At 39.5% G+C, this 24,131-nt stretch overlaps 1 protein-coding gene and 1 pseudogene across 1 annotated transcript in view; both read left to right on the plus strand.

Moving 5' to 3' along the window:
- The window catches only part of THADA (THADA armadillo repeat containing), a 287,428-nt gene that overhangs the window by 137,649 nt on the left and 125,648 nt on the right, over positions 1-24,131 (plus strand). The window contains exon 29 of the mRNA XM_054687792.1: positions 11,853-12,021. Coding sequence (XP_054543767.1) covers positions 11,853-12,021 — 169 coding nt within the window. The remainder of the gene's footprint in view (positions 1-11,852; positions 12,022-24,131) is intronic.
- On the plus strand, positions 18,230-19,106 carry LOC119259361 (GTP-binding protein SAR1b-like; annotated as a pseudogene).

Below are 24,131 nucleotides of genomic sequence, written 5' to 3' on the forward strand. Positions count from 1 at the left end.
TAATAGTGTGCTGATATGGCTACTGTTGTTTTTTTTTTTTCCTTTCAGAATTCACCATAATTCAAACTGGGATGTATTGAACATTACCTTTTTACTGTGAAATAAGCAAATTATCAAAATAAGCAAAAATAAGAGCCAGTAAGAAGATGGGGGTTACTATTTTACCTTATTTAACCAATTGGAAAGCTCCTACTGCTAAATGCAGATTAGTTTGTTAAAGCTGGATCAACAACTTTGACTTTGCTTAGTTGAATGGTTTGAAATATCAAGTGTACTTAAGAATAATAAAATTAATTACGTTTCTCTTAATGTGCATTATTGTCGTTCAGTCCTGTGGTGGTAAAACAGTTGGACCACACTGCTTTTTGCAGCTAGCATAGGCTCTAGAGTCAGACACCTTTGCAACCCGGTTTGTCTATTTGCTTGTTTTGTGTGTGTGGGAAAGTCACTTAATCTCTCTCTGAAACTGTCTTGAAGAAGCATGTAGAAGAATTGGAACATTGTCCTGAAAAAAAAAAAAATAGTTTTTGTTTTTGAATTCTTCTATGATTAATTGTTTGGGTTTATTGATTTGATTCTTTAAGAGAGTACAAGGAAAAGTTTATGGTCATAAAGTTCAAGGGAAATAACTGAGCTTATTTCATGTGAGAAAGAGAACACTTGGGATATTCTGGAGATGAATAAGAAGATGTATAACTTTACTAATGTGTGCCCGATGGTTATTCTTTATAAACAGCTTCACTGAGGTATAATTAATATAAAATAAACTGCATGTATCTAAATGTATATAAAATAAACTCACTTCATATACCCATAAAACCATCATCACCATTGTCAAGATACTGAGCATATCTATCACCCATAAAAGTTTTCTTTTGCCTTTTTCGATCTTCTCCAGCTACTCTGCCCCATCACCTGGGAACATCCATTCTGTGTTCTTACACTACAGATTAACTTGCATTTTCTAGAATTTCACATAAATGAAACTGTGCATTATCCACTCTATTTTTCTGACTTTTCACTCTGCATAATAATTTTGAAATTCATCCATGTTTATCATCTAATAGTATTTCAGTTGTTAGGCTATGCCACAGCTTGTTGATATCCTCCCCCATTGATGGACATTTGTGTTGAAACTAGTTTCAGTTGCTACAAATAAAGATGCTAGAATATTGCTGCACAAGTCTTTGTATAGACATATGCTTTCATTTTTCTAAGCTAACTTCTAAGAGTAGAATGAGTGGGCTTGTGTGAAAGGTGTGCATTTAACTTTTTGAGAAACTGCCAGATTGTTTCCCAAAGTCATTGTACCATTTTACATCCCCCCAAACAGGCAGTGAGATGCATATCCTAGCCAACATATGGTCTTTTTCATTTTGGAACTTCTTGTATATGTAGTGGCACCTCTTGGATCCATTGTGCACTTCCCTAATGACTGTGGGCTTTGAGCGTCTCTGCATGTGTTTATTTGCTATCCATGTAACTTTACTGAAGTGTCAGTTTGAAGTTTGACCCAATTTTTTTTTTTTTTTACTGGGTTGTTTGTTTCCTTATTATTCTGAAGATATTCTGGATAACAGTCAAAGGCTCTTCTGCTAGGCATAGATTCACTTATTTTCCTGGCATGTAGTACCAGAAAAGCAAAATTAAGTTACAGTAGAAAGAGCATAATTATATATAAGGAATTCCTTTTTGACTGTGACACTAACAAGAGCATTGGGACAACCAAAGGAAGATGTAAAACTTTCGCTGAAGGTATTTAAAAGTAGGGCTGGCAGTAGTCTATTTGAATGCTGTAGGCATGCTGATGTATGACTCAATTTACCTAATTGCAGTCTTTATTTGAGAAAAGATTCTTTCCTGGGGCGGGTCTATTGCTAACATCTCACTATTCCTTGCTCTTTTGTGCTATTTTTTTCAGGCCAAAAAACACAATTTTTTGGAATTTTTCAAAACTTTCCATGTACTTTATGGCTTAAAAAAAATTCATTCTTTCTTATTTTAGCTTGAAGTGTTGCTAGGAAACACTAGGAAGGGTCATTTAGGAGCATTAATTAGCTTCAAAAACAAATTGCAATCTCTGGAAAGTAATCAAAAGAAATGCTCAAATTTCTCTCCTCCAGTAGTAGCACAAATCATTGCTTTAGCTGATAGTATTGGGAAGATTCATTTAACTCTCTGAAGAGGCAAAATAATTAACTAGATTCTAGAGAAGAGGTTCTACATGATTAAAGGAGTTGGGGCTGTTTTAGCCTGCGGAAGGGAAGAGTAAGGGGTGATTTAATGACAGGATTCCAATATAGTTAATGAAGGGTTTTCCTGTGTGGAGAAAACACAGGTCATTTGTTCTCGAGCTCCAGAGAGGTTTGACTAGAGAAAATTGGCTCCAACTGTAGAAGGATTGAGTGTGGTTAGTGTTAGACATAAAATTTTTATTATCAGCATCAATATTATTATGAGATTAAGCAATGGAACAAGTCAAGAGAGGTCATAAAGATATTTTTAAAAATAAAAAAGATAGCTATCTGCCTGGAATGTTTAAATGCCCATTGAATTATAGAATTTTGTTATTGAATGAGACCTTAGAGATCACTTCTTTTAATCTTCTTTTACAGAGGAGGATGGGAAAGGACATTATGTAATTTGCCTCTGGCCACATTACTAGATACTAATATTTTAATTTGAGGTTGTTTAAAAAGTAGCCTCACTTAAGAGACACCCAGGGGACCATGTAAGTAGTTTCTGCTTCCCCTGAGGTTACACTCCACCAAAATAGTCACTTAAAGCTGATGATAATATGCATCATTTTTTCTTTTTAGTAAAGATCCTGCTGATGTACTGGCCTTTCTGTGTCTCTTCTTGGCATTAAAAATGTTAGATTCTTATTCTTGGCATTTTGAATTTTTCTCTGAATAAATATGATACTTTGAAAGACTACAGATGATTTGACCCAAAGTGATCAATATTGATAGAGGACCACAGAGAACACAACCTTTGGGGAGCTTGTCACAGTCTGCTGCAGTGCTCTTCATACATTTTTGGTCACTGGCATGCTGCAAAGACTACAATTTGGTGGGTGACTTTGGGTCATTATGTCCTAGTGACTAATTTGCCTTCTTCAAAGATAATGTATTATAAAGTTTTAAGTTTTGTTTGGTTAAACATTAGGTAGTCTTAGGAAACACATTTAGGCCCTCAATTCACTGTGTATGGGATCCACTGCAATTAGTGGGATAACTTACTTATAAAGGATTCCACATTCATTACCGCAACAGGAAGAAATTGGCACGATGCAATTTATTTGATTATGGTTACACTTTATTTGGTAACTCATCATTCTGTTCATATTCCCACTAGACCATCTACTGCAAAAACTTACATAGATTTATGTAGTATTATATACTAACTACAAAAGATTTATGTGAGTACTTAAAATGAGATAAAATATTTGAAAGTACCTAGCACAATGCCTGACATCTAGCAGACAGTAAGTGTTTCTACCTTCTCTTATATGAATTTTAGCATGGGTATTGGAGTTTTTCAGAGATGTAACAGATTCTTTTCAGGAAGTTAATAAAATTATTCATATTTAAATGATTATTTAAAAATTATCATTAGTATATGTTGAAATCTCACTTGATTTACTCAATACTTCCATTTTACAAGGTTTTAGTATCTTTTTAGAAATAGTCATCTGAAAACTCAAGTTTTGTTGGTCCAAGAAAGATTTACTCAGCACCCATGATTTGCCCAGCTAGTCTTGGACTAGATTTAGGGTGCTTTGAATGCCAGAATGAGGCAACAAAAGTGATCAAAATGTATATTTTACAAGAAGATAAATTCTTTCTATACCCTTGTTTAGTATCTTAATTTGACCATCCTTAATTTGACCATCCAATGTTTGCAAACTGTAAACCACTCACTATAAATACAGCACCTTGTGTCTTCAGGTCAGTGGGGTAAATTTCACTGAATTAAATCACTGTGAATTTGGCCTTTGAGCAGTGACCATCACCACAAGGACTGATTCCCTTGACTCTTCCCCACCACCCCCCTCCACTTGCAAGGAAAGGAGATGACATGCTGAGGCAAGCTATGACGTTCAACCCCTTTAAAGAATCAGCATCTGCCTCAATGTGCTCTTCTCTTTTGTGGAGCCAGAACAGAACAATGTGAGCTCTTTAGCTGTTGAGAGGAATGTGCAGCTCTTTCAGTCTGCATAAGCTGCAGCCCTCAGCCTTGCACACAGCTTATCCCACCCCAGAACCCTGAAGGTAAATCCAGAACATTTTTCCAGCAGTCCGTGAGGAGACCAGTAGGCCTGTGTATGACTTGTTGATCCAGGGTCAGAGAGAAAACCCTCAGATGGACCGGGAGAGAAAATTATACCAAATTTTCTGCTTATGGTTATTTTCATTGCTTAGGAAAGTTTTGTACTGTTTATGTTAGATATTTATGTATTTTTCACTGCAATATTCCATTTTACTTTGGGTAAAGACTAAAATTAATGATAACTTATTAATTTCTTTGAATTCTAAAGTGCTTGTGTTTTATTTATTTATTTATTTATTTGGGTTATAAAGTCTTTTCCCTGTTTTTTCCAGGGTCAGGAAAGAATCACTGTAAGGTATACCACATTTTAGTGCTCCAGAGGAAAGAGCCCTTTTTCCCAACTATCTGAAACATTCGACTGGAGTGTGAAAAACTCTGTTTCAAATTGTATTTGTTGTTGTCTAGGTAAAAAAGTAAAGAAAAGAAGTGAAATGTCAGATGAAGTATAATTTTCAGGCTTCATCTATGTTTTTGATACCAGTAAAGTATGCAGGAGTTAGCATTCAAAAATCATGCATCCTTAAAGTGTTGTGGCTTTTTTTAGGACATGTTTGTAATCATGAAAATTTAAAGAGCATTATTCAAAGAGCTTTTAAAAATAAGGGCCACACTGGACCCCTTCCCCATGCCCCAAATGGAAAATTTTCTCTATTTCATAGCACTGAAAGGAGTAGTATGCAAATAGCTCTTACCATTGAAACTAGATCTATCTTTCCCCCAGATAGTCTGGTTCAGTTCTTTCAGTAAATGTTTCCCAGTTAAGCAGAGATGCTTTTAGAGACAGAGAGTCTAGGGGCTACAAGGACAGAAAGTTAAGAGTACCTAGATATTTATCTAGCTCTGGACACTGGGTTTTATGGACATAGACAAGTCACAGTAATCTCTCTGGGTCTCAGTCGAGCTAAGTGGTGACATGGCCCAATGCTGTGCTCGGTTATTGCAGGAACAAGTGGAGGGTTGGCAAGGTGATGGAGAGGAGACTGATTGCCAGCAACTTCCAGCTGCCATTTGCACCATTAGAGGATGACTAGCCTGTGACTGATTAGCCTGGGTAAAGCTGCGGTAACTTGGACACAGATTAGATGTGGTCTAGTAGGGATATCTAGTGGATGAACATTTTCATCAGCAGCAGAAGTTTTAGAGGCTTCTTTATTAAAAGGATGTATCTTCTGTGTCTTCTACTCTGTGGTAGGACTGTCCCAGGTGGTTACGGATTGCATTTTTAAATGTTCTATTGTGGCTTATTATTGTCGTCATTTCTTCATAAAAAATTTTAAGTGTTTTAATGTGTTGATTAGAGTTGATTTGCACAGAGCAGTTAAATTACTGCTTTGAGCTGGACAATTAAACTACCATTGTACCTGCATATAGATATATGCCTTTTTTCTCCGTGAAAGCTAGAAATGTGCATTTCTTAGTTTAGCTACTGTCTACTGCTCTTATTTCCTCCTCACTGCCCAAGGACTTTAAAAAACCAAACTTCAAAAGTCCTGAACCCATTACCCTTCCAAGAAATATATTTGAATAAAGAAATTCATGAGCTGTGCAGAGGGCAAGATTACAGTAAATGCAACTTTTAAGTGCTAGTGGTTTGAGTTGCAGGAAAAGGAGCAAGTAGCAGTTCAAGTGGTGGTAGGTCCTTTGATGAACTGAGAATTGGTATCGGAAGGACAAGTAGAGAATCTGGCAACCTTGACAGGCGCAGAACCCACCTAGGAATGTGAAAGAAGAGCTTCAGGATTGCCCCAATTATAACAAAAACACATTGACATGGTGAAATGTCTGCTTTTTTCAAATTCACTGAAACAAGCTTTTTTTCAGTGGTTTCTCTCCTGTATGCGTGCACACAAACCCACACATGTACAGGTTTCCTGAAGGCAAGATTTTTAAACTAGGAACCACATGCGATGGAAAGAAAAAAGGAAATATTTGGGGAAACAGCAGTAGAAATAGCATTAAAATTGACAGAAAATAGAATCTGCACTCTGAACCAGAAGAAGAAAAGGCAGTAGGCCTCACACACATGAGTCAGTTGGCTCCAAAGAAATTCAGTCTTCTTCTGTCCTTTCCAGCTTCTTTGCTGGGGATGGGGAAAGATAGGCCTTTGTGAGCCCTTGTTTCTGTGTTTAGTTGTTGAGATAGAGAACAGTAGAGAATTTGTATGTATGATTAAAGCTTTTAAATTTGAAAGTTATTCCACCTACTGGATTCAGTAATAACTGCCATTTATTGATCACTAACTTATAGGCATTGTGTTTTATGTGCTTTATCTTTTTTTTTTTTTAAGAATTATTTATTCATACATACAAGAACCGGGATACAGGTCATATGCGCAGGAGCATGAGAGGATTCACCAGAGACAGAGTGGGGAACAGAACAGGTAGACTGACTGAAATACACTGCTGAAGGAAATACTCTCCTGCGAGGCAGGAGAGGTCTGCTGTGCCATGTAGAATTCACACCGCCCAGCCAGGATCGAACCTGCGCTGCAGAGGCTGCGGACAGCTTCACAGCGCTGCGCTCAACCACCTGCGCCACCAGGGGAGGCCCTATGTGCTTTATCTTATTTTAACTTCCCAATAGCCTTATAGGTCATTATTTTTCTCCATTTTTTAGAGGATAAAAACAAGTTCACTGGTTTGTCAAAGGTCATACACCTATAAGTGACAGAACTTGGATTTAAACTTAGGTCTGTCAAATTCCAGATCATGTTCTTAATGCCTGACCTGTATGTTCTATTATTCAGAACTACAGAGGCCTTGTTTTAGTTCTCAAGATCATTTTGGTGTAGCAAAATGATGTGGGGAGGGCAAATGGGATGCACTCAGCCAAATTGTGAAACTGGGTGAAGTAGGAGGGTGATCTCTGAAGAGTGGTCTCCTTGATCAGAATACTATATTCTTTTTTTTTAAGATTTATTTATTTATGCATATAAGAACGGGGCTGCAGGCCAGAGGTGCTGGTGGTGAGAGGATCCTCCAGAGACAGAGTGGGGAACAGAACAGGCAGACTGACTGAAATACACTGCTGAGGGGAGCAGTGGGTAAGTCAGGGGAGGTCTGCTGCGCCATGTGGGTAGCTCCTAGGCTGGGGATCAAACTCGTGTTGTGGTGGCTGCGGTTAGCTTCATAGGTTGCGTCTTATCCCCTTGCGCCACCAGGGAGGCCCCAGAATACAACATTCTAAAAGGCCTGAAATATGAATCTAGAGGTGCCTGTAAGCCTCACTTGAAGGTCCTTTATCTCCTTCAGAAAGCCATTCCAGCTCTTCATCCCATCTCTTTGGGTGCCACTCACCCCCAAGCTTGTTCTGTGGGTGCCACTGATGTGTGTGAGATTGTGAATTTACCGGTCTGGCTCTTCCTCTGCACTCTTAGCATGAGCCTCTGCTTGTCAGCAGTGGCCTTGTTCTCTGTCTCCATGTCTCTAAAGGAGAGCGTGTTTCTGACAGCCACACTGTGTGCGAAGAAGCAACTGGAGGAGGTTTTTAGGCTGGGTCCAGGAAACACTGTCCCCAAGGCTTAGGGTGTGTGTCATGAACCTCCAGAATTGTATGGGAAGTTATGTGTATATGTTCATAGATCTGTTTCTCTTGTGAGCGAGTCCATAGTTTACATAAGATCTTGAAATGTTTTCATGTTCTTATAAATGTTACAAAAACAACAACACTTGTTTAGAGATTTTCCACATACTTGTAAATTAAAGCTTGTTTTTTTTTTATTAGCTGGAGGATACTTTCATGCTCCCTCAATTTCCAGGTGTGAGCTTCAGCTTAGGAGCGCCCACGGCTTCCATCTTGGAGCCATGGATGGTGGTTCTGTCCTGGTTCTTGCTGCTCACATGTTTCTGGATGGTGCACTGGCTTCCTGAGCATCATCCTATGTTTCATCTGTTAATTTTAAGTTTATAATGCTCTCATGTCCTACTGGAGTTCAATGCTAGCTTTTTATAAATTTCCTAAGGACTGTACAGTTGTGGATGCCAGTATTTCTTTTACAAGTGTGTCGTTTCTCATGTTACACAGCATCAAGAACACATTAGGCAATTGATAAACACATTTGTCCCTCCCGCCTCCGTAGTTTCACTTTCTGTGGTTTCAGTTACCTTCTATGAACTGTGATTTGAAAATACTATATACAATAAGATATTTTGAGAGAAAGACCACATTCACATAACTTTTGTTACCATGTTGTAGTTCTGATTTGTTGTTGTTAATTTCTTACCATGCGCTAATTTATGAATTCAACTTTATCATAAATGTGATATAAATGTGGGGGGAAAATAATATATACAGGGTTTGGTACTATCCGTGGTTTCAGGAATCCACTGGAGGTCTTAGAATGTATCCTCCTCAGATGGGGGGATCTGCTGCCTGTGGTTAAATGGGTGTTGAAAGGGTTTCTTGGAGTGAGAGACGCTGTTGTCTTCATGTCCTGTAGATCCTCTGGTGAACCTAATATTCAAGTCTAGAACACAGCTAGGACTACTGAGGAAATGGTTATCAAACAAGGATAAAAGTAGAAATGACCTTCAAGAGACCCAAACCATTCTCGTTGTTTTCCAGAAGAAACTGAGAAGACTGGAGAGAGTTAGGCTGTCCTGCTTCTTTTCAGAGGTGGGATTCCTCCTCATCGCTTTTAATGGAGGCAAAAAGCAAACAAACTCTTTGCCTTCATACCATCAAATGTGTTGTCTTATCTTTTAACAAATAGTGCATCGTTCACATCAGTCTTAGTTCTTTCATTGGGGCCACTTAGAGGCCTGTAGTTCATAGAATATGCTGGTCTTGTGCTAGACACAGGTACAGTACACTATAAAGATGTATTTCCAAAGCACTTTTTTTTCTTAGACTGTTCTTGTAGATAACATTAGAGCATTGGGTATAGATTATTGTTACCACTTAGCTCGACTGAGACCCAGAGAGATTACTGTGACTTGTCCATGTCCATAAAACTCAGTGTCCAGAGCTGGATAAAAATCCAGGTGCTCTAAACTTTCTGTCCTCGTAGCCCCTAGACTCTGTGTCTCTAAAAGCATCTCTGCCTGATTGGGAAACATTTACTGAGCCAGACTAGAAGACTATCTAGGGGAAAGATAGATCTAGTTTCAAATATACTCCATTTAGGACTAAATAGACTGTGTTTACATTCCCCCCACTGCAGGCCACCTATACCTGGAGAAAGGCTAAGTCTCACTAGACCCTCTCACTGGCCCCCACCTGGAAATGTTGTATTGCTTAATGGGGGGTGTGTGTGTGTTGCGGGGGGGGGGGGTGCATACATGCGCACTATAATCTATCCTTCCATTAAAACAATTTGCAATAGAGGAGTTTGAAATTACATTTAATCATTGCTTTATAATGGATGTTACTTAATTAAATATTACTTTAAAAATAGGCTTCTCTTTTTCTATAATTGCATTACTTTTTTGAGAGGAGGTTTTGTTTTGCTCTTTAACCTGATTTTGTGCATTTGGAAAGTACCCTTGCACAGGGTATCCGAAAGCAGAAGATTCTGGCATGTTTCCCACTTTCCATTCTTTCTCCTGTATGGATGCCAGATTCCTTTGGGAAATCATCATTTGCAAAAAGGTCAGGAGCAAAAGGAGGGGCATTCTTTAGTGTACAGTTACTGCTAATTGGATACTAAACATCTGTAACCATGTCAGAGTTATTTGTATTTGAAAAGAAACATTTATACACAAGAGCCTTTTTGGTAACATAAAGCACACTCTAACACAAAGTGTGTGTGTGTTGGAGGGGTAAGGGACAGACAGCCGGGAGGCTTCCGACAAATGACTCTGCTGAGTGAGATCATTTGCTAATTAAACCTGAATGCATTTTCAGGGTATTTTCTTTTCTCTGTCAGGTGAAGTTTTCTCATTCCCTCCCAACCCCAAACCCCCACAGGCTGGCTGAAGTAAAATTTTTACCGTTTGCCAATTAGAGATTAAACATTTAATCATTTTAAGGAGGCGGGGGAAGAAGAAAATGGGTGAACTGTCAAAACCTAGTCAAAGACCACTGGGAAATCTCTTACTACCTACTGTAACTTTAGCCCGCAGTGTCTGCCCCTAGTGTGATGTAAGGCGAGCTCCTCTCCCTCCTCAAAGTGCTTGCTGATTGACCTATCTCACGGACCTCCACTCTCAGGGAAAATGACACAATGTTTTGACTTACCCATATCTTTTTCTCCTCTCTCCCTTTCTCCACCTTCCCATCACCCTCTTCTTGATGAAATTCTGCTTGGGTCAGTCCATTTGTACTGAAATTGTTCCTTTTTAGTCATATTATTAAGACAAATGCTGGTGATAGTTCTGGGGTTGGAAACATTTTGGTCATAGGGCCTTGTCTCTCCTCACACTACGCTTGCAAGACTCTGTGGCCCTAATGGCCAGATATTACCAGTAAGTCCTTAGAATATTGATTAATTTGGGGAAAACAATACGAGAGGCCATCTTGTTCCCCTGCAGCTACTATCTTCTGATTTCGACAGCCTTGTCTTGGCCTCTAAGACATTTCTATAAACTGAGTTACTTTTTTAATTGGGTTAATGATTTAAGAGTTCTAGTCAACTTTTCTACAGTAGGATTTAACCATATTAGGCTTTCCTCTCAATCCTGTATCTGTGAAGGCTCTTGAGTACAGTTTCAACAAACCGATTGTGGACTCTCAGGTTCTGAGTATTTACAAAATTAAGAGGCCTTTAGATGACCTGCCTTTCCAATGACATTTATAGAATCTCAAAATACCACTTGCACTTATTTAAGAACTGGCTTCTTTTCAAGCTCTTTGGGTGTGAGTCAGCCCAGAGGCAAGGATATGGTGATTTGAGGGGCCATCTCTTGTTCTCTTCACAGTAAGTCACCTCACATACTGTGCCATTTGGGGCACTTCGTCTGTCCTAACCTCCTCTCAGCCTGAAGTTCCACGTTTTCATGAGCCTCTACTTCAGTCAGACATAGCTACTGTACCCCAACAGTTTCCATCCCTGTTTTTGTCACTGTTCTGATTGAAGTTAATTCCCAGCTTCTCTTGTCCTGTTTGAGTCATGCTTGCTTCCTGAGTTCCATCCTTCTCAGCACCAAAACTCCTGTAGCCATAATGTCATGATCACTTACTTATCTTTTTTCCAGAGCTATCTTGTGTTTGGTCTTTCTTGGTCTTTTACTACCAACCAGAAGATAAATTCCTCAGAGACAATAGTGACTATTTCATTTCTATGGCATGTTCCATGATGCTTTTGTTTATTGTGAGTACCCAATAAAGAGTTGTTTGGTTGTTTTGGAGTAAGCCATTTTTGCTACTACCTGTTTATTGTTTTGTGTATGTGTGTGTGTGTTGTGTGTGTATGTGTGTCATCCGTGCAATAAGTATTAAAAATATTTGGAGTAAGGAGCAATTCCCATCCCGTGCTCCCAACCCAACGTGGACACGCCAACTGGCACTGGATAGACAGCATATACAAGAGCCTGGATGTGGAGATGAGTATTAAATGGTATTGTGTTTTTATTTCTTCCCAGATGTGGCTGCTCACCTGTCTACCGCTCCCGTGAAATGGCAGCTCGTGCCTTGGTCCCATTTGTTATGGTAGATGAAATCCCTAAAACCATCCAAACTCTGTTGGCCAAACTCCCCAACTGTACCGACCAGTGTTTCCGACAAAACCATATTCATGGGACACTTCTCCAGGTAAGGAAAGTTACTTTGTATGACTTCTCTCAGTCACTGCAAGATGAACTTTAGTTTCTTATATCAGCAGGTAAAGAGTCAATACATAAGCTTTTGTATTTTTTTTTTCAATTTATTTATTTATTTATACAAGCACTGGGTACAGGGTGAGAGAATTCGCCAGAGCCAGAGCGGGGAACAGAATAGGCAGACTGACGAAATACACCATTGAGGAGAGCAGCGGGCACGGCAGGAGAGGTCTGCGCGCCATGTGGGACCCTCGCCGGCGGCCGGGGATTGAACCGGCGCTGCAGAGACTGCGGGCAGCTTCACAGCCCAGCGCTCAACTGCTGCTCCACCAGGGGAGGCCCAGCTTTTATTTTTAAACATCTTTCCATTGCTGAAAAAACAAATATTTCCAAGGTGTTCTTTTTTCACCCCATGCATGAATACAGTGTTACACTAATTTAGTCAGATCATCTTTTGCATTAAATCCTGTGTATTTTATAGCATGCTTTCCCCTTTCAACTTTTATAGTATGCTTTCCTTTTTCGACTTAACTCTCTGACCCAGATAAACTTTTGTCTTCTCCTTCAAGTATGCCTGCAGAACATTCTGGGCCACCCCATGTTTGGGGTGAAGTTGTGAGCAGTCCTTGAAACAGCACTTAGTCCCAGGAGAGCATATATATCAGGGAGAGTTTGACTGCGGCAATATACCGTATTCCAGGGAACTGTCAAGCCCTCCTCTCCTAGTTTCTCTGTGCTACAAAAAAGACTTTAAATTTTGAATATATATAAATTTACTTTCTACTATTAACATTTCTTCTAGAAAAGACTACAACAACTGAATGAGACACTTATTATTGAAACTGTCCTTTTCAAACTTTTTTTTTTTAACAAGGGGAAAAGACTGGGAAGAGAAAGGAAAGGAAGAGAGAGGCGGTGAAGGGTAGGAGGAGAGGAAAAGACTGGGGCGGCTTCAACTCTTAACTATAAACTTGGGGACAGGTGGTTTGGTGAGAAGATCTGCTTTTCACAGGGCTCCTGTGGTCACAGTGGGCTAGGGCTGGGATGGGCATTTAAGTATCAGGGCATGTTTCTGGCTTGTGGGCAGATTTGAGAGGTGTGGGCAGACTTGAGATCCAAATGTATGTTAAAAACTTGAGGGCTACCCTGTTTGTCCCAGGAGGGAGTGTGTGGGGTGGTTAACGGGAAGGGACTCTAGCCAGACTGTCTGCGAGTCAGTCTCAAGTCCATTTACTCAGAGCCCGCACGTTTCTGAAATGAGGATAATAACAGTGTACACCTCATAGGGATTTTGTGAAGATTGAATGAATTAATGTATATAATGTGCTTAGAAGAGTATCTGCCACATAATTAGGTAAATATATATTTTGTTGTTATTATTATTATAGTTTTAATGAGCCCGTGCAATAATGAAAACTAATGTTTTTAGTAATTCCTACGCGGTGAGAATGCAAGATAAACCTATCTTCTTGCCTGTTTTCCTTGGTTAACTTGTATATTCAAAGTAGTTACTGAATGCCTCCTATATCCCGCGTCAGTCACAGTAGTTCCTAAGTCAATTCTTACGTTGAAGGAGTTGAAGACAAAAAAAGATGAGAAAATGGGCAATCACAGTGTGGTGTGCAAAGTGCTAGGGAAGCCCACAGAGGGGCCACCGCTGCTTTTAGGGAAGTCAGGAAAAGCTTCCCAGAGAATGTGACCTCTGAGCAGAGAGCAGAAAAAGTTAGACCAATGAAGGGAGGGAAGGAGTCTCCACGCAGAGAGAAGAGCACGTAGAGAAGCTGAGGGTGATGCGAAGTCAATCTCCCCAGAAGCTGCAGGTTTGGTGGGAATGAAGGTCTAGGTTGGTGGATGGGTCTTAGGACCTCTTTACTCTCTTCAAAGTTGTTGAGGATCCCAAAGAGCTTGGTCTAACAATATTTAATTAGTAACTAAACCAGAAAATCTTAAAACACAAAACTCACAAGCATACAGGCCACTAGTTACGAGAACAGTGACGTCATTATCACATGCCTTGTCATCCCCAGCAGTCTCCCCTGTGCACTTTTCAGAGAATGAGAGGAAAAGAGAAAAGTAATGTCTTGGAATCATTTTGAAAATAGTTTAATCTTGCCGAGCTCCTTTTCCCCCACCCTCCACATACACACACAGAGGTCTCAGAATAGGTCCTCTGGTCTTTGTTGTATACATCATGGGGCTTTGGTGGTTTCTTCAGAACAGACTCTTAAACACTCATCTCCCTGGGTCCTCACTACATCCCTGTGCTAAAGAGGGGGTCAGAGATTATTATCTTGATTTCAAATATGGGCCCCTGAGGCCCATCCATCCATACAAGTTAGATCTCTAGATTCTGTCAGATTGTACTGCTGCTTTGAAGGGAAGGGGCATGCTGTAATGAGTAATGCAAAACGAGTTCTTCATAGATTCATGGATTATGCAGCTCAGTTAGAAGGAAGACTTAGATTGTCAAGGGCGTCCGGCCCTGTCATTAGATTTCCTTTATTGGAGACCCTCTCTCGCCTGAGCTTTGTCACAGGTGGTAAGATTAGAACTGCTTTGTTGACTCACTCACCAGTTTTACAAATGGGCCTCCCAGCCCAGTTTCCCATACACAGTACTAGCGGGTCTAGCTGTGTTACCCTGTCTGCCCAGCAACAAAACCCAGTCTTGCTCTGTTTCTGGGTTGCTTTTGTGTATTCTCAAATTTACTTTTTGCTACATACAGTTGTGAAACTCCATGGGAAGGCAACTCTAGGGTGTTTGTGTCTGTTGCTCGTAGTTCTGAGTGTTGGGGAGTTGAAGGCTTTGTTTAAAAAAAAACAAAACCAAAAAACATGGTATGGGTGTTGGGTATTGTGTTCATGTTTGTCCAACAGATTCCTGGCTTTACCAAGATTGGTTTATACCCTGGTTGAAAGAAGGAAATCAAGGGCATGTGAAAATCCTTTTGTCATGTCTATTCGGGTGTCTCATCTGTGTTGTAATAGTTCTGTTTCACCCTGTCTTTCTTTATGGGAAAGTATAAGGGGTTAAAATGGGGAGATTTTTTTGTTTTTTTTTCTTTCTACAGCTTATAGATTCCTTTTCCACATAAAGCTACCTTTGAAATCAGTAAAAGACCTGCACCTGGGAAAGAGATGTTAGGGATTGAAAGGAATGATAATCTCCATGGGACTTTCAGAGCCAGCTAAGTAAATATAAAATTGTTATTTTTTCAAAAGCAGGAACTCATTTTGTAATCAGAAAACACATTCTTTCACAGAACATTTTCTTGAATTATACATTTCGACTTCTTTGAAAAATGTTTACATAAATATATCAAACCTCAGAGTATTCCAATACTATACCTTCAAAACAAGAAATGTGCTGATCTCTGAATTTTCTGCGACTACTGAAGAAAGGCTCAAATTATAGGACACACAAAAAAGAAAGAACATGTGGGTTTTATTTCTTAATCATTTTAAAAGCCAGAGCTTCATAATTGCCATGTTGAAGAGGGTGGAAGTAGCACACGTAGAAAAGGCGAGATTATGCGGCAGGTTCACAAGAGCCAGCGGTAAACAACATTCAGTCGCAGTGCAGGCCAGATAAGAGCCATGGACATTACCTCATTTGGGAACAACACTGGAGGGCTGCCCTGACTTTTAAGTAGAATTAACTGTCTGTTTTCGTTGCCAAAATGCTTCATGTTAGGGACTTCACATTATTACTAGGTTACTTATCACTCCCAAGTAATCATTGGAGTTCAGAAAGTTCTCTTGTATTGAGAAAGAGTTTGGCCAACAATCATGAGGAAAAATTTATCTGATTCTTGGGTACTTAACTTGTGTTTTGGTGTTTCGTTGGAAAATATATACCACTTGAACTGAAAGTTTGAATTTTGAGTTTTTTCAGTTCCAATGCTGGTTATTTTTCTGATGATATAAACATATAAAGGATGATTCCAGGCCTTTCTGTGCATTCTTTTGTATGTTTAAGGTGAACTATACAGTTGAGGTAATTTAGCTTCTCTAAAGGCAGAAAAACCTTTTGCATTTATCTGAACATTCTAGGCAAAGTACCCATTTCCCTTTAGTTAATCCAAATAATCGCCACAGCTCTGTGCATCCCTTTGCTAGTATTAAATTTTCTCAGTTTTTATCAGCAAAGTTAGTTGAACACTTTAATGCTTTTCTCTCCCCTTTCCCCTCCAGCCCCCTCCTAAACTTGGGAGTCCTGATTTTTGTGTTTTGCAAATTCTGAGCCAAAAAGATTCCACTTTCCTGACTGTGTTGCCAAGCAGTGCTGTATGTTTGGGTTAACATGAAATATTATTGAGAGATGAACTTCACAGAGCCTAGGCCCATGCATTTGTAAAGAAAAGTAAAAGGAACATTTTGAACACCACATGAATTCATATGTGATTTCATTACTATTCTCAGCAACTCCACAAGGCAGGTAATATTGCTCCCCCGCTCTCTCGCTCTCTTTCTCTGTCATTGAAACTGAGCTCAGCCTGAGAGAGTGACTTGCATAAAGTCACAGACTTAAACTGAAAAGCCTGTGCTCTTTTCCTCTTTGCAACATGCTGCTTCTCTTATAGTTGCTGTGAAGAACAGCTTTCTACATCTAGATAGACCAAACCAAGAACGTCCTCTCAGTTTCCTTAAATCTAATTTGATATGACACCACAACATTGGAAACAAATTACAGTAGTTCCCCTTATCTGCAGGGAGTATATTCCAAGACCCCCCATGGCTGCCTGAATTTGCAGATAGCCCCAAACCCTATAGTCATGTGTGGCTTAGCGATATTCCAGTGAGTGACAAACACTATACCCGATGTTGGTCCTCAGATGTCCCAGTAATAGGATTCCACGGATCCTAGGTGTGCAGTGGGCTGTACCATCGAGATTTGTGTAATTGCACTCTGTGACATTCACACAACAGCGATATGCCTAATGACACATTTCTCAGAATGTAGCCCTGTCCCTAAGTGATGCATGGCTGTATATATTATTTTTTCCTATACATACATACCTGTGATGAAATTTCCTTCATTAATTAGGTACAGTAAGAGATTAACAACAAAAACTAATAATAAAATAAAACACTGGTAACAAATTACTGTGATAGACTAATGGGAATCTGTTCTCTGTCTCGCTCAAAACCCCTTGTTGTTTGTAATATTTTTGGATTGCTATTGACCACTGAAACTGCAGAAAGTTAAACTGTGGACAATAGGGAATTAATGTTCATAAAAGAACCACAGTACAAACCCCAGTGCAGGATGACAACGATGGCAGTCCAACAGTATTACAGAGCAGGGCAGAGGAAGACAGTGAAACCCAGAGAAGCTACAACTGGTCGAAGACTGAAAAGTATGTACTGTACCATCCCTCACTGCACTCTCACCATGTCTCTTTGTTCTCCTTTTTAGTGTTTCTAACCTGGAACTAGACCATAGGCAGGTTTGCAGCTGCCACACCTCTGTCATCCTTACAGGTTTGACAGAGCCGCTCAAACCTGGGCAACCATAGGAATTATGGCTCCTATGCCTGGGAGCTGATAGAATCACGAAAAAATGGTCAGATTTAATTCAATTCAGCAAAACACTGTGGTCTCCTTACCCTGTTGTAGGCATGGGTGAAAATACAAGTTTACCTTTAAGGCTTTTATCTCCCAAGGTGAGGAGCTGTGGGTTAGAAGTCAAGTGAGCCAAGAGAGGAAGGTTTATGTGGATAACAGAAGGGAAGATGATGTTAAAGAAAAGGATCAAGGCAGAGTGTCAGGCATAAAAGGCAACTTTTAATACTAAGGCCTTTGCAGCTGAGTTTGTGACACCCCCGATATATGCTGGGTTAAGGCTAGAGTCAGGATCTTTTTGGAGGTGAGAACAGGGGTACTGGATTGTGAAGAACAGCTTGAGGACAAAAATACAGGTAGATATTGACATTACATTTGTGGGAAAGAAGAGTAAAAAGCTGGGGAAGACATAAAGGTAGCTCATTTCGAGCAGTCACTTGTGTGAAGGAGTCCCTGTTCATGAAGCAGGGTTTAAACCAACCATCCTTCCCTCTGCTCTAGAGAGAAGCACTGGAAATAAATAGGAACGCAGGGATAGAGTTAGGCTTCAGTATAAATTCTGTTTGACTTTTTCTAAATTAGGAAATGAATATATTTAGAAAAAAAAAACATTTTTTACCAATATTGTACCAAAACTTATGATTAAGAATGATTTAAAGTTATGATAAATTCCATGCAAGGTGCTGATGTGAGTTGGAGCTATAGCAGCCATTATGCTCTGCAGTTCAATTTCAGAGGGTGTAGGGCCGACACCAAACAAGAAATTGCGTTCACTCCAGTCCTGGCCCATGTAAGATTTGGATATGTCCTTCATATATGATTGGATTTACAGTGGTTTCAGCAGTGTATTACAGTTTTCAGGGTTTTTTGAGAAAAGGGGTACTTCTTGGATTGAATAGTTCAGGAAACACAACATTGCTACATGTGCTAAAAGATGATAGACTTGGACAACATGTCCCAACATTTTACTCCACTTCAGAAGAACCAACCACTGCTGGCATGACCTTTACAACTTCTGGTCTGGGTGGACATGTCCAAGCTTGAAGACTGTGGAAAAACTATCTTCCTGCTCTCTGTGGCATTGTATTGCTGGTGGATTGCGCACACCATGAAAGGCAGTTAAAAACCAAACAAGAACTTATTTCACTAATGACAGGTGAAACCATGGCTAATATGCCTATACTGATTTCTTGGATATAAGATCAACAGAAGTGAAGCCATCAGCAGAGAGGTTGGAAGAGACACTTGGTTTATAGGGTCAGACAACAGGAAAGGACAGTGATTTTCAGGAAGAACTAAATGCCTATGTGCTCTGTGCTCAGAAGACAAGGTTATGGAGAAGGCTTCCTCTGGAGGGCACAGTACCTTGATTTACACCCACCCACATTGGTTCCAGCTGTCACCATTCAGTCCTAATCAGAGATTTGATCTCTCAACATGTATAACTTGAATTCAATAGACTTCTGTTGGTTAGAAAACAGGTATTTTGTAGATTATTAATATATCAACTTAATTTGAGTGAGAATTAAAATGGATTTAAAGAAGTTTGAATATTGTATCACAGTCTTAGCTTTCTAATTCTATAGAAATAGCTAGTTTTTACGGTTTATAGTCTCATATTATCCCCAGCACCATTTACAAAGACCAATTTTCCAGCAGTGCACTTGAAATACTTTTAACCACATGAAACCACAATATAAACCATATTTAAAAATGCATGTTGTATTTTTTACATCATTTTTAAATTTTAGATTTTATGCCCATCTTAAGTGTACAGTTAAAAATTAACTTATTGATTGCATAATGCCTTATAGTTTTCAATAACATTTTTTAATGCAAACATCATGCAATAAAGCAAACTCTTACATTTGGCTAAAATAAAGGGAAAAGAAAAGATTGACCAATTCTATCTTTAAGAAATGTGACCATATGAGACAGCAGCTTATGCTTAAAGAATTTTAATATATTTTCCATATTTCTTAAAAGTACAAAATTATGAATCATAAAAGAGAATACTCAGGTTGTCCAGAAATGGAACATAAGCCAACCTTAGGTCACCAAATGGAATCTATCTTTGTTGTTGATTATTTTATAAAAAGAAATATAATTTCAGAATGGAAAATCAAAAGCAAAAGCATGAAAGTATGCTGATGTTGTAAGTAATAAGTAGATTGGTCTGTGTGCTTTTTTTCCCCCCAGAATGAGTCATCAGTTTCACTCTTCTTTTCTGAGGACTTGTGTTTGTATGAAAGGATAAAAATCTATGTTGGTAGGAATGTCCCCAATCCAAGAAGGGCTAAGGCAGAGCTTCTCCCAAGTCATGGCTGCAGATGCGCCAAAATACTTATGGATTCCTTCAACTCACAGGGAATCTGAGTAAAGCCTGGAGACTCCAGGCAGTCACCTGCAGCTGGGAGTAGCATCTGTTTATCCCAGAATGCCAGAGAAAGATTAATTTCTCTGTGTGCCTTGGTGTAAAAATGATTGGGAAGCAGTGGGCTCTTAAAAAGAAAAAATTAGGCCTCCCCGATGGCGCAGCAGTTGAGCACTGGGTTGCGAAACTGCCCACAGCCTCTGCAGCGCCGGTTCAATCCCTGGCTGAATCCCCAGCTGCTCCCTGGCCACCGGAGGAGGGTCCCACATGGCGCGCAGACCTCTCCTGCCGCCCGCTGCTCCCCTCAGCAGTGTACTTCAGTCTGCCTGCTCTGCTCCCCACTCTGGCTCTGGTGAATTCTCTTACCCTCCTGCACTTCTGACCGTACCCAGTGCTTGTATAAATAAATAAAAATAAGTCTTTAAAAAATAAATTAAAAAAATTAAAGAAAGAGCAAAACCTTGTTAAATCTTACCTTTTGGCAATATATTCCTTTCTGGATATAAGCCCAGAAAAGTCATTTTTAATTAAAATGCTACTTTTGAAGATGAATTAATCTTTTCTTTATAATTATCCAACAGCTTTTATTTGGTGTCTGTTACTTAGGGAGCTTCCACTGGGTGTGGGAGACATCTTTTAGCTTCCAGGTCCACAGCATTCCTCTAGTACGCTGTCACTGCCACTAACCAGTGTGCTACTGCCGTTTTGTAATGATCTAAACTCAGTGTTACGTCAGTCAGGAGTATATAGAATTAGATACTTGTCAGTTGGTGTGTCCCCAGGCTTTTGTTACTGTTTGGGGTTTATAGTGGAAAAAGTGATGGTTGAAAAGAATCTGTGTGTTTAGGTATGTTTGTATCACACATACACACACAACTCATAAACACATACACCAGTTTACTGACTGTGTGAATGTGTGTGTGTGTGTGTGTGTGTGTGTTGTGAGAGAGAGAGAGAGAGAGAGAGAGAGAGAGAGAGAGAGAGAGAGTATTGAGTGTCTACAGAGGCTCTTCTGGGTAATGGGTATCATTACCATAGCATTGATGTGAAAACTGAGGGTGAAAGGGATTATGAGATTTGGCTAAAGTTATGCAAAGATAATGGTAAATATGGAGCTGACATTCAAAGCTTTCAGGCTTGTGCAGTTAAGCATTATACTACACTGCACTACACTTAGCACACTACTATTCTGGTGGAGGGAAAAAACATTCTCAGGCAAGACTGACTGCAGCCTTCAGTGTGTGGCATAAAATGGAAGTTGACATCATTGATTTTTTTGTTTCCTCAACAGTTGTTGATTGAGCACCAACTAGGGGCAAGAACTGTTCCAGGTGATTATAATACATCAGAGAACAAAAGACACAGACCCTTGTTCTCAAAGACCTTGCATCCTAGATGCAGGAAACAGACAATAATAAGAGATAGTACAATAAAAATTTTGTAGCTTGCTGTAAGTATAATAAATAATTTATATAGTTTATAGATGATGATTTCTGTGGACAAAAGGAATAGTAAAGTAGGATAAGAAGAATTGAAAGTGGTAAAAGAACGGCAGTGTTTGTTTTTTAAAGTATTAATTAAAGCAGAATTAAATGAAGTGTGTGTCAGAAGTTATTTGTTGAAAAGATAACCTTTGAACAAATCCCCCCCAAAACATAAGGAAAAACTTTTTTTTAAATAAAGAGTAATCACTTTTCTCCTAAATACTTTGTCACTGCTCTCTGACCAGTACTACCTTAGCCATAGAGGAGAGCCACCAAAGTCGGCTATGGATAAGCAAGGGCCAGGAAAGATGCTATTACTTTAGAACCTTGAGTGCTCTGTAAGTGAAACCTCCATGCTGTATATGCAGATTTCAAGGGACTGTTTGAAATCCTTTCCCTGTAGAATCGCAGTAGTCCAGTCAGTCTGGACTTCGCGGGAAGTAGCCATCACATCACCTCCTCTGCTCTCTGAGATGGTCTTTACCTTAAAGTCTGTACCTGGGCCTTAGAGATTTGGGGGAAATGTAGAGAATTTTTGGTTATTCTTTTATTAGCAAAACAGTTATTGAGTGACTATTAAGTGCATAACTCTATTCCAGGCACTATGCAGACAGAATACAAAGAAAAGTTAATATATGACATGTATTCTCCTCTCAAGAAAGAGACTCATGAGCTGCCAAGGAAGAACAGTCATCCACTCCTCAAACAATTGTACAGAAATACATGACTGTGGTGTGCGCTGGGCAAATGGCTGAGAAAACCTCTGAGAGAACAACTCAGAGCAGGCCTCCTGGGGACACCGGGTTTTAAGATAAACCTTTACACTCATTTTTTGTTGTTGAGACAACGGACTTGGTATGAGCCAAGGCATGGAGGAAGGCATTTATGTAGAATGTGTTTGCAGAGAACAAGTAAACCAGCAGGTTAGATCCAAGAGCGTGTCAGGGAGGGATGGGATGTGTGATTGGCAAGGTAGAGGCAGGTCAGCATGGGAGAGACCCCACATGCCAGGCCTGTGGCCTTCCAAGTGGGATTTGCGATATAGTTGTGTGTGGAAGACTATTTTGGCGTGTTATTTCTTTTCTCTCTGCCTTCTAGCTTTTATTTTGTATATTACACATAGTACATTTTATATATTGCACATAGTATATTACGGTAGAATATAATTTCTAATCAATAAGTTTGTAAGAACTGGAAGCATATGCTCAAAAAGGTCATTCCAAGGAGTAAGAATAGGCTCTGAATCCACTTGTCTCCATTTGTCCTTTCCCTGCTGCTTGCTAGCTCTGTTATTTTGGACTAGTTACCTTATTTCTGTGTCTCTACGTCTTCTGTAAATGGGAAGATTAAACTATATCATAGGTTGGTTGTGAGAATTGAATGAATTAATGTATGGACAGTGCTTTGCAAAATCTTCAGCAAAAATAAGTGCTCAATATTAGTTGCTATTACTGCTCCTTGCTGACACCGCTACCATCACCACCACTCCTGGTAGGGGTATATGATCCCAGAAGGTGAAGACCATTGGCATAGATGCTCAGTAGAAGATTTTGAGTAAAAGGAAGCTGTCTTTTAGACAAATGAATGCTATACAATGAAATAAAGTACTGTAAAAAGGATTCCTAGTGAGATGTATGGGTGTATGAGAGAGAAATAAGTTGACTTTCAGCCATTTTGACTTTGTGTTAGCATGCTTCACAAAGAGGTTCTTCTCATCAGTTTTTTCTACCTTCCTGTAAATCATATTAAAGATTATAAGAGCTGAGATTAGTTCTGATTTTTAAGGGTTGAGTTCCTGCCTATCAGGTTGTTATTCCCTGCACCTGTTTTGTTTTGAATTACATCCCCCACCCCCACCCCAAGACCCATCAGAAACCTGATGAGTCAGGGAAGGAACACTGTCACGCTGTCCCAGACAAAGGAGCTTTTAGCATTTGAAGGGAGAAATTTAACGTTCATAAAGTAAAAGGGAGATACAGGATCCTCCGAGATAGATTAATCTAGCGCTTTTCCCAGTTCATTTTTCATCTTGGAAGGCAGACTTTCCATCCCCTCTTAGCCTTATTGTTTGGGACCTTTTATGACTGAAGATAATTCTGAGTATACTTAAAAAACACAATATGACAAAACATTGCACTGTGGGCAAACTAGCAAGTTACTTTTGCTTCCCAGAATTCCTATAAAACATCCCATGGTATGTGGGCCCATTATGTGATGTGGTTGGTTTGGTGGTTCTCCATTCCATGAAAATAGCCTTATTTGTTGTTTGTTTTTAGCTTATGCTAATCAAATAGACAAAAAGAAATACCTCATTGTTTTTATTGAGGAAGCATTTTTTGAGATTATGGAGGATATGTACTTGCTGGACAGCTTGTGGATTTATTTAGAGCACCCAGCATATTTCAACTGGCTGTTTAAAAGCACGGTGGGTGAGTATAGCCAGACAATTTGGCAGCCACCCCAGAGACCTGAAGTTAAATCAGCCCATGGCCCTCAATGAAAATTTAAATAAGTAATAAAACTCCTTTTCTATTTTAAACCAGATTACTTTTCATAACATCCTTTTATTTCTCTGTGCTATGTTTCTCCAACCCCTCACCCTGACCTTTCTTGGCAGGAGTTTCTCAACCTCTGTGCTGTTCATATTTTTGGCCAGGTAATTTTTTGTTTGGGGAACTGT

This window comes from Talpa occidentalis, unplaced genomic scaffold (assembly GCF_014898055.3).
Source record: "Talpa occidentalis isolate TD23 unplaced genomic scaffold, MPIMG_talOcc4v2.1 talOcc4.5, whole genome shotgun sequence".
Classification (NCBI taxonomy): Eukaryota; Metazoa; Chordata; class Mammalia; order Eulipotyphla; family Talpidae; genus Talpa; species Talpa occidentalis.